The sequence below is a fragment of the Heliangelus exortis genome, chromosome 2 (genome assembly GCF_036169615.1).
Source record: "Heliangelus exortis chromosome 2, bHelExo1.hap1, whole genome shotgun sequence".
In the NCBI taxonomy this organism is placed as follows: domain Eukaryota; kingdom Metazoa; phylum Chordata; class Aves; order Apodiformes; family Trochilidae; genus Heliangelus; species Heliangelus exortis.
Window position 1 is genome coordinate 128,465,046 of NC_092423.1, and position 14,564 is coordinate 128,479,609.

The 14,564-nt window shown below is 37.5% G+C and overlaps 1 protein-coding gene across 2 annotated transcripts in view; it reads left to right on the top strand.

Annotated features, from left to right (window-relative positions):
- PTDSS1 (phosphatidylserine synthase 1) overlaps positions 1-14,473 on the top strand; it is a 31,562-nt gene extending 17,089 nt beyond the window's left edge. For both annotated transcript variants that reach the window (XM_071738009.1, XM_071738008.1), the window contains 7 exons: positions 449-590; positions 1,044-1,156; positions 2,766-2,831; positions 7,881-7,980; positions 9,138-9,206; positions 9,734-9,803; positions 11,083-14,473. In XM_071738009.1, coding sequence (XP_071594110.1) covers positions 449-590; positions 1,044-1,156; positions 2,766-2,831; positions 7,881-7,980; positions 9,138-9,206; positions 9,734-9,803; positions 11,083-11,192 — 670 coding nt within the window. In that variant the 3' untranslated portion in view covers positions 11,193-14,473. The remainder of the gene's footprint in view (positions 1-448; positions 591-1,043; positions 1,157-2,765; positions 2,832-7,880; positions 7,981-9,137; positions 9,207-9,733; positions 9,804-11,082) is intronic.
- Positions 14,474-14,564: the final 91 nt, after the last annotated feature.

The window sequence follows — 14,564 nt, forward strand, 5'->3', positions numbered from 1 at the left end:
TGGAGTGAATTGCCAAATTGCCTTGAGAGACAGAAAAGGAGCTCAAATCTTAACGTTCAGATTTATACCTTACCTGAACTTCTGTGCTGCTTTCTTGTCTTACTTGCAGATTTGTCAGTTGTTCTGAGAACTGTTTAGCCTTTGCAGAATTGGAGTCCTTGTTTCTTTCCTTCATGAAGAAAATGATAGAAATGTTTTGTACTTTTGAGTGAGGGTAGAGGAGGTTGGGCTTTCATAGCAGAATGCACCCTGACAGGAATGCTTAATAGATTATATTTCTTATTCACCCTTGCCTGGTACACAGTTGTGTGTGTCAAGATCTTTAGTGTCCAGCAAACAAATGTGATTGTTCTTACACCTCAATAACTGCTACTGGCTACTGCTTTTTTTGTTTGGTTTTTTTTCTTGCTTATTCCTTGCATTTACTCCAGCCATTCTCTTTTTCTAGGGACATTCACACAACCACAGGGAAAATCAAAAGAGCTGTATTACAGTTCACCCCAGCCAGCTGGACCTATGTCCGCTGGTTTGACCCCAAGTCTTCCTTTCAAAGAGTGGCTGGAATCTATCTTTTCATGATCATTTGGCAGGTAAGAAATAAATTCTGTGAAATCAAAGCTGCCATCAGATTGGTTACTATTGGCTGTTTTAATTTGCCTAATTTAGTTTTTAAAAGGAGAACTGGAAATGTTTGATAATTTTGGAGTTTTTTAATATAATCTTTTCTAGTCCTCTACCAAATTTGCCTCAGTCATTCATACCTGATTGAGACTATGAGTGTTATTAAAAGACCTCTACAAGTGTGAATTCTTGTCCCTTAATGGCTTCTGGAAAGAGCAAATATTTTCATAGGGCTATTTGTCTGAGAGTGGGATTATTGAAATCCTCGATCTAGACAGCAGGGCTATAGTAGAGCATAAATAGTTTTTCTTCTTTGTTTTAGTATCCCATATTAATCTTTGTACATTTTTGGTAGTAGCTCATTAAGAGCTATGTAAGTTGAATGCTATTACTAACTTTTTTCTTCTTCTTCTTTTTTTAAGCTGACTGAGCTGAACACATTCTTTTTAAAGCATATCTTTGTGTTCCAAGCAAGCCATCCTCTAAGCTGGGGAAGAATTCTCTTCATAGGAATCATTACAGCACCCACAGTGAGGTAACTTTGTTGCTGGGTTGTTTTAAGTAGCTTGACTTTGAGCATCCAAGAAATGCATATGGTTTGTGAGTAAATACAGTGCATTTCAATAAATTTATGCTATTGCTGCCACAAAAAGCAAAACAATCATCACTTTTCAGTAAGTGTATTTTCTGCCAAGTAAACTAATAAGATAAAATGTATATAAACATCTGTGTTTCCATAGGGATGCAGAACCAGTCTGTTCCGTCTACTGCTTGAATGGCATCTGCCTGTGTTGTGAGTTAGCTGCATATATTATCCTTGAGGACTGCAAAAATATCCAAGTTGATGAATCAGATGCTCACAAAAGTGTACTTGAGGAAAAATAGAGCTGTTGAGTTTTCTAACAGACCTTCTTATTCTGTTAGTCTACATGAAATATTAGTGTGTTACAAGAAAAAAGAGCATTAGGTTATTCTGAGTAACACAACAGTATATACACAGTTGTGTCAAAACATTAACCTGCTTTTAGGGACACCCAGTATTTCACTTTATTTCTTTCCTTCATGAAGAAAATGATAGAAATGTTTTATAGTTTTGAGTGAGGGTAGAGGAGGTTGGGCTTTCATAGCAGAGTATGCTATGAGTATGCATAGCACAAAATTAGCAGAGTCCCCTTAGTTGTGGGTCTTTTTTTTCCTGTGACATAGCTGGAGGTAGACAGAATGCAGGCAGTTCTACAGTTAGAGGCAGGGAATTTCCCACTCATGAGTAAAGTGACATAACCTTGAACACTTAAATGGCACCCATGCATTGGTTTATTCCTGAAGTGCAGCTGTTTGTCTCAAGCTAAGTGCACTGATTTCATGTTAACTAAATTACCTTAATCATCCTATGAGCTCCTGTGTAGGTGAGCTTTTAAGTCCTTTTGTGGCACATGCCAGCCTGTAGCAGTCTATTCTTAAAAAGTCCTGGTGTTGCTAAAGTAATAACTCTTGGCTTCCCATCTCTCGGTGGAAATTGGAGATGAAGAAAAAGAACTTTGGTCCTACTTCTTAGGAATTCCCCTCTCTAAATTCTTAACATTTAGAAACAAAGAACAGAGCAGAATGGTCTCCAGGCCGTTATCAAAGTAGTGAGAAATTTTACTCTGTTTTTTTGGAGAGCATGTCAGTAGTAAGAGTGCTCATCTGGAATACAGAGCAGCCATATTCAGTTTCTCTCAAAATTTAAACCTACAGTTCTCAAGAAAATGCAGTTGTTAATAAATTAAAGATAGATAAACTGGAAAAAGTGGAGGATTCTCTAATTATTTCAAAGCTGTTGCACTTTGTCTAGAAGTCTTGGAGATTCAATGGAGATGCAAGAGACAAATATGTAGCTTTGTTGGCCTACTAGGTTGGGTACTTTCCCTTTCCTTGCTCTCAGGATTGTTTTCTGTGTTGCTTCAAGTTATCCAATTGATGTGATAATCTGTCCTATTAGAGTCTAAGCCATCTGGTAGACATCCAGTGTGATTGCATGTGATTTTAACCACCAACACTTCATTTTCAGTGTAGATACATTTGTAACATAAACTTATATTCTTAATGTAAATACTCTGGGGACTTCCAACTTCACTGAAGAATTCTCTTCTTTCCCTTCTCAGGCAATACTACGCTTACCTCACAGATACGCAGTGCAAGAGGGTGGGAACTCAGTGCTGGGTTTTTGGGTAAGTGTTCTTGCTGCATTCTTGAAGCACTTGGACAAGTGTTAAGGATGTGTCCAGCACAGGAGCAGGCTTAGCAGGAAGCCAGTTGTTGTCTTGTGTTGGTTTTAGTATGAAGAACAATATGGAAAGACTTCCCTTTTGTTGCAAGTTCAGAGAAAAAGAACAATCTGGATTTTTGGGTGGGACATGGGAAGTGATGGAATGAGTAAGGAGAAGAGCAGATGGAAGAACAAGAAACTGCTGGATAAAGCTAGAGTCCTTCAAAGTAGCATTGGCATTGCTGCCCATATTCTCAGTCAGATGAGAAGGAGATGAGAGGTTTTTACCTCTCGTCCTTGCCTGGCATTGGAGAAAATACTGTGGCTGTCAAGGTGGGCATTGCTGCTTTTAGCAAAATCATAAGAGAAGACAGTGAAACAAACCATGGTTATCAGCTGTTTTTATGCTATTCTCGAGGAGGGAAAAGAGTAACACTGTGAACAAGGGTTACTTTGGGTACAGTTTCTTTCAACATGTCTCCTGGGGGAGACCTTTAAATGAAGAGTTTGCATTGCTTTTGGTGAGAGCTTCAGGGCTCATTCAAGGTCAGAGCTTGACTGAAATGTACTCTTCTGTAAACCTAAAACATATTCTGTTGTAGCATTGTAAAAGCTTCTTGTTATGGTTTAACACTGGGCCAGCAATTAACTGAATGAGTGATGCTCTCTATTAAGCCCCATCCTCTCCCTGATAAAGGAAGAAGAGAGAATAAGGGAGAAGAATTATGGATTGGAAACTAAACTACACAGCTTTAGTGAAACAGTAATGACAAAGAGGAAGAATTATTAAATATATACAAATATGCCAAAAAACGGTACCACATTCCTTCCCCCTTTCCCACAATGTAATGCTCACATCACCACCAAGGCTGCAGGGCAGCTCTGGAAGGTCCAGGCTGGACTCCTGGAGTCAGCAGCAGTCAGGAGCTGGAGGCAGGAACACACAGATTCAGGCTGGTAGGGATGGAGATTACAGGCAGATGAATGGATGGAATCCTCCCAGGATGCTGAAGCAAACAGGGACAGGCAAAGAAGGGCCAAAGGGAAGGGTGAAGGGTAAAGAGGAAGGGGCTTGGCCCTCCTGATCCCTCAAATTTATACCGAATATGGTGTGTATGGGATGGAATACCCCATTTGGTCAATCTTGGTCACCCATCTTGTCCACTTCTCTCTGAAGGAGGGCTGCAGGTGTGACCTCTTCACTCCCTTTCTCTTTACAGAGCACAAGATGTTCCTGAGAACTGAGCAGTGTCCTGCATACCAGTCTCTAGCTGTAATTATAAACATTGAGCATTATCAGTCCTAGAAGCAGGCACTGACTGAGAAACTTGCTATTAATTTCAGCAAGTGCAGCTACTTAGAAGAGGCTTAACTGAAAGTAAAATTACAAGACAGAAAATTAATTCTGTCCTGTCAAAACCAGAACACTTGTAAATAAACAGTGTGGTAGTGTACCCTCTGATTTTTTATTTGGAAGCTTACAAATAGGAAAACATACAAGATCCTAAATCACATCTTAAAGAAAAAAAATGAAATACATATTTTGAGAAACTATTTTAGTTTTTGATGGCAACAGTTTTAAATTAAGACAGCCATTTCATTCTCCTTGCCAAGATTAGTGTCTCTTTTCCAGAATTCATTGAAGCATTTTTGTGTTTAATATAAGAAAGTATTACTATTTTAAATTGGAATAGCATTTCAATGAGCCATAAAAGACTCAGATGTAAATTAGTGCTCTTGCAGCTTTATCTCATCTTTACTGTTAGTCTCAGGATTTTAGAGTTTTAGGAACAGCTCTGGACTGGAAGGCATGTTTCCAGCTGCACTACATCACTGTAATGCAAGCCCCTTTCTCAACATTTAATTGAGATGAGAACAGAATGTGCTGCAATGTAACCGAAAAGATTTCTACTCTTGTTTTAAATGTACCCTGGAGAACATGATTCATGTCTCTGTGGGTTTGGCTGGACTTAAATGTTCACCTCTTTAAATGGATTTCCCACCTTCCTGGATGGCTCTGTTACTGTCTTCAAGTCATGACAATAACATCCAGTGGACATTTAAAAAGTACTCACTCTGTTCCCGTTCTTACTTAGGGAGGATCCCTCTCCATAAAACATGTGTTACAATTCCTAAAGAGTCTGCAACATATGAGCTTCTTAAAAAGGCCTGGGATTTTTTTTAAATTACCAGGGTGCAGCAATCTGTATTGAATTTAACTAACCAATGACAAATTCACTATGACTGCTTAATTTATAGTTAGAATCACAATGGTTAGAAAATAACCTTGCTGTGTTTGTGCATAAGCATCTTAGTAGTTACAGGGCAACTTTATTCATATTTTGGAGATATGCATTTGAATGCAGATTTGTTACTGAACCACATATTTAAATGACTTAGGAATTAAAATTTTTATATGAAAAAGGAATTTTTCTCAACTATAGATGGTAATTTTAGTCTTAGAGAAGACACATTTAAAACAATTCTATAATTCTGGAGGGAGAATTTTCAAATTTTGCACTATGATGAAAGAAAGATGAACTTTTGTTTCAAAAAGTTCATTCTTTCCAAGAGAAAATGTGAACATAATCTTTTACAAATTGAGAGGAAATAAGAAGCTGAGTGTTTGCCTTCTGGATCTGAAAAATTGTCAAGACTTCCAGAAACTGTATTCCTTGGTTCAATGTTCTCTCTGAACATATTAACGTAATGTATGTTACTAAATAGGTGTCTAAATATGTTTGTGATTGCATAACAAGAACTACCCTAGAATATTTGTCTACAGTCCTATCTAATTGTGGGAAATGTGCATGGAGTCAGGATCCTCCTTGATCCTACATTTCTCTGTAACATGCTAGAAAAAACAGAGCAACAGTAGGAGTTCCTGTTCATTGCAAAAGGAGCTCTCTTCCAGTAATCTAACTACCCAGAATATAATTTCTAAAACAATTAAAAGCAACTGTATATAATATTCATATCTGTGGTAATCAAGACACACTTCAAAAGGCACAAGTTGATTCTGTAACAGCCTAACCATAGGAATAATTAGTGCCTTGCATTGCTGTGAAACTGTATGCTCTGGGACTTTACATATACTGTAACATTGCTTTCAGCAGAAGGACAGTAAGTGATACAAGGCATGAACAGTGTAACATGTCTGCTGGAAGTGGCACAATTTTAATTAAGATGAAGCCTTTCAAGAAGGACTATTTGTTAGGATGTTACAGGATTATTTTGATTGAATAAAAACTTAATGGTGTCTAGTTTTCTTGTATTTAGTGTTCTCATCACCTGTCAATAGGACACTTACACCTAGCACTGTTAGCATTTTTCTATGTTTTGATTTACTGCTTTAATTTTTAATAGCTGTCCTGTTGTACAGTGTACTTAACCCAACTATTCTTTACAGGAATAATGGAGAAAACTTATAAAGCAGCACAAACAGCTCTACAATTTTTTAAGCCATTGTTGGAAATAGCCTATTGTTTTGTGTATGCCTTCTAGTATATCATACCCTCATGTTTGTTTCCTAATGGTGGTCTTTCTGTTCCCACTGCTGTAATTCAGTTTAACTATTTTTTAATCTACAGCTGGATCAGTAAGAATAATGTAAAACCAAGAAAGAAAAATAGCTGGTGACCCAACAGAGTAACACTACACTCAGTTTTTTACTACTGTGCACCTCATTAATTTGCAGTATAGGTCAATTGGGTGTTACTTCCACAATTCCAAATTTTGGGGCCACTCATCATGCTGCAAGTGATGCCAGATGGGATGGGGAAAGTTGTAATTTATTATTTGCACCAGGACCATCTCTGCAGTACTAGTTGTTAAGCCATGCACACATTTTTCCTCCCCCTTTTCACAAAGGGGGATGGGTCCTGTCTGCCAGGCAGTAGAGCTGTTTTTGGCATCTTCCTGGTTTTGGAGAATTCTGGTAGAAAATGTGTCCTGCAGTGTAGAGCTTGGGAGTCTGGAGCACTTGACCTGATGTTGAGTGTGCAGGCACATGTGTGAGGAGGATTGTTCATGCATGTGCTCATATATGACCTCAGAGTCACTGCTGAACACATTAAGTATAAAACTTTTATAAATTTAATAGTTTTCTTCATTACATGCTTCAGCATGAGAAAAGTCTATTTTCTATGCCTTTGCTGCACTAGACACATTTTTACTCTTGCATTTGTTAAAAATATGTAATTTTGTGTCAGGGACCTGTACAAACTAAATGTATTTCCATGGCAGTTGGTGGAAGTTTTGGATCTATAACCCCTTGTTCCACAAGTGTAGGCAAGCCTCCATAGCTCTGAGAATGAAAAGGTGTTTACATCTGGCAATTGATATATCTGGATATAATCAGGAATTACTTGGTTTAATTCTTTTAATGCCAGATAGCAAACTAAGTATGGCAGTTTTTCCTCTTGTATCTTCCCAAATCCTCTGATACTGTAACACGTACATGAGTTTACACATAAACCAGAACAAATGCATGAATTCTCAGAGAATTTGAAGTACTTTTTCTTGTCACTTTTCTCATTAAATCCATCTGAAACAACCAAAGTATCCTATTTGGAATTGTAGTAAATTTCCATCCAATAGAGAAATACCCAAAGCATGGTTCTAGTTCACCCAACAGGGAGTCTGCTTGTTGTTAAATTGTTGATAAATTTATACCTGGTGAGGGCTGAAGCACAGTGCTAGGCATAAACATAAATTCTCTGCTGTTGACAACACTGTTGCTTGTTCCCTCAACAAGCAGAGGCTTGTAGAATTGTGAACAGCCAGTCAGTCACTTTTTGGATTCTCTTCATGCTGAGGACAAGTATAGAAGGAAAAATAAATTTCCCAAAGGATTTCAGTTAATGATGGTGTTGGGGAGGTGCGTGCTCACCGGAGAGTACTGTTTCTTCAGAGTTGACAGTCTGGGGTCTGGGTTATGATCTCACAAGTTAGATCCTTACTGTTTGTAATAATTTTTTTCCCCTTCCTCCCCTCTTTCATTTACCCACAGGGTTATTGCTTTCCTTGAAGCTATTGTGTGCATAAAGTTTGGACAAGATCTTTTTTCCAAAACACAAATTCTGTACGTTGTGTTTTGGCTTCTCTGTGTGGTAAGTGAGATTTCTCTTGTGAGACATAAAGCATGACAAAAGCATTGAAAGCATCTAAATAGCTTCCTCTCTGGAACATTGGCAGCAGGGGATCATTGTGGGGGAATGCTGGTAAAGAACTTTGTGCATGTCCTAGGAAAAGCAAATGCACGATCATTTAGAACACACTTTAAAAGGACTAGAATAACTTTTTTATTTTTCACATATCAGAATATAGCCACTTTACCAGTGCTTAACAATGGAACAAGCACTAGTTGTAGGGCTTTCTGTCTTTATGACAGAAAATGTCAGTTCTATTGAGGCTAACTTTGAAGGCACTTCCTATAGTGCCCACTGGAAAGGAGGAGGAATTAATAAATAGTATTAATAAGTACTCTGTGTTGTCTCACACTGAAGCCTTACAACTGCTTAAGCAGCTCTGCTTCATCAAGTAAACCATTCTCACTCAGCCTGCAGCTTTCTGTAGGTCAGTGTGATTACTGCAAATGCAGCAGGAATTGTCCATTTAAGAACAGTAAATAGATGTTTGTCTTGCCAAAGTTGTAACTCCAATGCCAAACACATTTTTATTGCTGAGTAAAAAACAAAGCATCTGTAATGGGCTAACAAATAAATACTTGTCCTCTTTAGTGGGGAACACAGTTTGAACATGTTTGAACATGGAGTTAGAATTTATTATTTTCTTATTTTGCGTGATGATTTTATTCTTCAGACTTCAGGGGAGAAAAGTATCAAATTGCTTCCCAGATCAGAGCACCACAAAATCAAACATGTATCCCTGCCTGAAGCATGGGGCAGGGAGGAGAATTCTTTTTCTCCCAGACTGGTTGTTCTTGAGAATATACTGATAAGCACCTACCAACTGCCTTTGTATAATGGTTGCACTGGGTGAGAACAAAAATCAAGACAGTGTATCCTGCACCTATCTGGGTGATGTTTATGTATTTTCATGCCCACACATAGCCCATGATGGCAGAATGTACAGATACCTTGAAACTGAAGCACAAGCCTTGCTTATCTTGATGGGTAAGAGAGAAATAAAGCAGGAAAGTCTCTGAATACGGAATCTCCAGGAACTCTTGAGACCTTCAGCCAGCAAGGGATTTGGATAAAGTTTTAAGGATTATTTTTTCTTTTTCTTCCCCTCCTTTGTTTAGGCCTTTACAACTTTCCTGTGTTTATATGGTATGGTTTGGTATGCAGAATACTACGGCCACCGAGAAAAGGTACTTTATTGAGAAGCCTGGTTTTGATTTATATCAGAATTAAAACTGCAGATCTCCTAGATATTAGAATTCTTTACGAGAGCCAGTGTAAATGGGGGCTGGGGGTGGATGGTCCAGAGTTTAACTGGAGTCAATAGAAAGAACTCTGAATTCAGCAGGACTTGGACAGATCCCAAGTTACACTGTGGTTTCTAAAGAATGCTGTCCTCTTAGTTACTCAAAATGAGGCTGTAATTTTAGCAAAGAGTTCAGGGATGAATGGTTAGCTAATGTTCCCATTGTACAGGTGGAATGCTAGGGGAATATTAAGAATACTTGGTTACACAACAGATCATGTGGCAAGTGGTGAGTTCTTATTGTATCATCTATGCTGTACCTTTTAATACAGACAACAGAAGTTCTGAGTACTGGCTGAATGTTTTATGAGGACTTCTGCCACAGTTTAAATTTGCAAATCTAATTGTAAAAAGGAGAAGTGCTGATCACAAGAACTAGCATCCCAATGACATGTGTCCTTGTTTTTGCAGACCTTATCAGAAAGTGAAGACAGCCCATACAGTCCAGATGCCTCCTGGCTTCATTCTAAATTCAGCAGAGGTATTACACTTTTGTACTTATGTTCTTGAAGTGGTAGCTCAGCACTAGGAAATGAGACTTGAGAAACTTTGTTTGGAGACAACTGGACTTACTTAAACAGACCTACAGGAGCTGTACAGATAAATCATCTGCAAGGCTGTTTGATTTTTCTGCCATCTTTCTCCTAAGTCTTGGAAATCTTTTATTGTTTTATTTATTTTTTTCTTTAAGACTTAATCAACTTTTTTTTTCTGCTGTTATTCCAGGCCATTCTTGTAGTTTTAGGGCATTATGCATTTCATAACTGCTGTGGGCCTGTTTTCCATCTGAACATTACATGCTTGATTTGAAATATATGAATGTGAATTTTGCTTTTACTCCTGCTTTGATAGAAACAGTCAAGAATGTGCTCTGTAGTTTGTGCTTTCTCTGTCCTAAGCAAAAGCAGCTGCCTCCTGTGACTTCTTTTTCCTACACTAGAGGTCAGTTAAGGTACCTGCCTCCTCCATTAACTCTTTAGTGTGATTTTGCCTATTGAACAAATATGAAGGTTCACACCTCTCAGAGTTTATGCTCCAGGGGTCTGTATCATTAAAAATATTTCTTATTTATCATATGCTTGAAAAACACTTGCAGCAGAGCTTCTTTATATTTCATACATGATTTCTATGGATTCTGACATGAATTTATTTTCAGTTTAGTGAATTTGTGGATTTTTATATTTTTGAGAAAAAGTGCTTGCACTCGAAATGTTTTTATATGCTGGTGAAATCTGGCCAAGCAAATCTGTCTTTCTGTTACTTCATTAATTATGAACTTCAGCCTCTTTTGTGTTTTACTCTTGAATTCTTGTTTCTGTTTCCATTGTAACTATTTGCTTTCTCAGAGTCAAACGTAGGCTGTAGCATGAAAGACTGAGGACAAGAAATGTACTCCTATAAGGATCTGTTACCACATCTCCATAGTTCTTACTTTCTGATAGTAATACCTGCCAATAATCAAAATGTGGCTGTTTAATTAGTGATGACATTTAAAATAGGAGGATGTTTCACCACCATATTTTGCTATAGCAAACTTAACAATTTCTTTGGAGGAGGGAGAATTTTACAGAAGTTTTAAGGTTGCTTTATTTATCAAAATAGGCCACTAGATGGAGTGCGAGTATCAACCAGTTGGTATTAACTTGAACTAATCCATACTGTAAACGTTGTAGCTCTAGAAACCCTCGCTGTCTTTTAAGTAAGAGCTTGCAATGTCAAATATATGTACATATGTAAAAATATATTTTTTTTTTCATCAGGTGTTGACAATAGTCCACCAAAACATTCAGTCAATAGTGAAAGCCATTCATCCAGAAGGAGGAATCGTCACTCCAAATCAAAAGTAACAAATGGAATCGGCAAGAAATAAGAATGGTTTCTGAACAATATGCTACAGTGTAACCAGAGATGACAAAGAAAATCAGACCTGGCTCTGAATTTCCAAATGGAAGATTGATTTTAAATTTAAAGGTCAAAAAAGAAGGTGTTAGAAGAAAAAGATCGTTAAGATGGAGCTGCCAGTGTACTGCAAATCCTTGCCTTCTGACACTTTTGCCATTCACTGGCTTAAATCTAGTTTCTTCAGCATGTGGCACCAAAAGCCAGTGGAGAATATGCTGGAAAGAAAAAATAATTTTGATATAGCAGGTACACCCGGTTTTATGTTCTGATGTTTCAAGTGCATTTTTAATGTCTTAGCTGAGGACTTGAATACAAAGGTTAGTAAACTGATAATCAGTTGGCACGGTTGAATTTTTCATTTTGTTTTACTCTATTTTTGTTGTTTTTTAGAAGAGTATGCAATCCTTTGACAAAAAGTAACTCTGTCCCTCAGCCTCACAATTAAACTTTTGTATGTAAGCATTTTCTTTGTAGTAAGCATTTAGAATTTCCATACTTATATCCATCTACTTACTCTCATGTAAAGGCCCTTCAGACCTGGTGGCAGGGTTTTACCAGCAAAGAAATGGGTCCAGATTTCTTTTAAAAGATGTGGAAATGACCTTCAAGCACATTTCTTTAATTTTGTTTTGCATTTTCTTTCCGCTTGATTGTTATGTATTCCATTTCTTTTGAGTTTTTATAATACTTAGAGAAAACCTGTTGCAAGGTAGAGGGCCATCTCATTTAGTTGCTTTTCCTTCTTCACCACAGTGTGTTTTACATCTTCAAGTGCAAATACCTAATTTTTTCAGCTGTGTCACATTGTGTATAATGTTCCTTCCCTCTTCCCTCTAATTTGGCTCTGTCTCTGTTGGAGACAGAAATCCCAGTATTCACACTGATAACAGAAACTGCTCTGAAGGCTCTGCCCTGCTAAGCCTGATGATAAGGCAGTTTTTTTGCTGAAATTGAGTTGCTTATTACTGCCATAAATGTAATTATTTGTGAAGGCTTGCCATAGTCTTTGGTGTCTAAAGGACAGAATGGTATTACACAGATATATCCCCCTGCTTTGATATTGCCTATCATGCAGCCAGTTACCCAACAGCAAAGTTACTCTTTCTACAGGATGTTTTTTTTCTTTGGTGTGTGTGTTGGGTTGTGTTTTGTGTTTGTTTGTTTTGATGTAGCAATTCTGACATCTTGCAAAGCAGATAATTCTCCAGCACTGAACTTAATGATTAGGTCAAGAGGTAAACAATCAAGAGCAATCTGTTCTATGTTAACTTATCAAAAAGTTTGTGTGCCAATTAGATTTTTGGATTCATGGGGTTCACAGGGTTAGACAGCCTAAGCAAGAATAAGTAACACCCCTTTTTGTCACATAATCTTAATAACAAAATGTGATTTCCTTTTTTCTGTGAATAATATTACTGTGATTTGCCACAGCCTAAGTACTAAAAAAATGCAAACAGAGACTTTATACAAGTGTGTGATACTGTAAATAGAAAAAAATCTCATATGTAATCCATCCATTCCTGTGTGCCACAGATTATCAATGTTTTCAATGCACTTATGTGTTGCTGCTCAATTCTTCAGAGGCTTTTCATTTTCCACCTCCCCTTTTCAATCAAACATAAAGTGTACACCTTGAGAACTAATGTAGTAGAAGATTAAATGTTACATGAGAAAAAAGTGTTAAGAAGACTTTCAGGCTTTCCTGCAACTACTTGTTTTTCATTCATACTGTAGCAGTTGCTTGTATTGTCTCCTTATTCATAATGTGCTACATATCGATGAATGTATTTGTAGATTTCCTTGGATACTCAGATTTCTTTTTTATTTTCTTGGTTAATAACTCAATGTAAGACTGAAGAATGACATTGTAAATTTTCTATTTAGTCAATACCAAAGCAAGAGGTTGGAAGTCTAGTGGTTTAGATATTTAAATACTGTGATTTCCAAAGGTGAGAACCTGTTTTGTACTTGCAAGGTGTATGCACACCAACTATGTATACAAAGCTTACATGTGTAAGCAGATTCTGAAGTACAATATTTACTTGCCTGTGGGGACAAGCACACATTTTGTAAATGCAGATTTGGTGCTCACACTGCTGAATTGCACCCTAAAAATATTGGAAAAGCAAATATGAAGTGTTACTTTGTTGGAAGCTGACTTCTGTATGCTATTACAACAGCTTGGCCGTGAAGAAACGTTGTTTGACAACACCTTTAAAAATATTTCCCGTTAAGTCTTTTTACTTTATTTTTTGTGTTTGGGTTGGGGTTTTTGTTTGGTTTTGTTTTTTGGTTTTGGAGTATTTTTGTTGTTGTTTTTTGTTGGGTTTTTTTTACTACTTTAAAAGAGGGATGGATACAGAGAGAGGAAACAAGTAAACTATTCAAGTGCTGCTAGGAAAATGGCACTTTGTATCCTCTGTCAGCAGTCCTGGCTGGAATTCACACCTGTTCTCACAAGTCCTCTGCTGATTGACAACTGTATTTTCAGCCCCGTTGTCTTTGGCTGTGAACTTTGCACTGTCAGGCATTGGAAAGGTGCTTTTGATCACTGCTGTAAAATTAGTGATCCAGATTTTATCATTTACTGTGCTATTGCTGAATTCTGTATGTGTGCAACACCTACAACGACAAATCACTGAGCTGTTTAGCAACAAGCATCCATGTGTGAATTCTGCTGCTTGAACAGAATTTTTTAACAGTCACAGATACATTGTCCTGGTTTTAACTGCTTGTTCTGTCACTGCCTCTCATTTCTACTTTCCTGCTTTTGATGTTCTTATCTCCCCAGCTGCTATGGGGACATCTGAACTGGCCCTCCAGAGACTGTCCCTCATTGATGTCAGTCATTGAAGGGAGGCTAATTCAGGGCAGCAAAATGAGTGGTGGTGGCAAGAACTTTAAGTAGTGGATTGTTTTGTAATGGAAAGTTTTAAAATGCAGGAGTACAGTGAACCATAGCCAGCCTTGAGTATTGGACTCCAGTCCTAAAGTTGCTGCATAGATCATACACCAACCACATCTAAATCAGTATTTGGAGTGTGATTTCAACCAGTGCTTTTGTTACTCTTCTGTGAAGATCATCATCTGATATTCCAGCTATTAAAACTTTAACATTTTTTACTTTGATACCATAAGAGGACACTGACGTTACCATGTATTTAATAGTTTTTGAATAGACTTGCTCTGTATTGGTTGCAAAGTATTGTATTTTGCAATAATTCAGTAAATCAACCCATGTCACCAGTATGTGTGTTTGTCTGTACCTGCAAGGCATATGAAATGATGACAGTGCCTTTAGAGGCTGTTACATTTTATTCTGTCTAATTGCATGCTGACA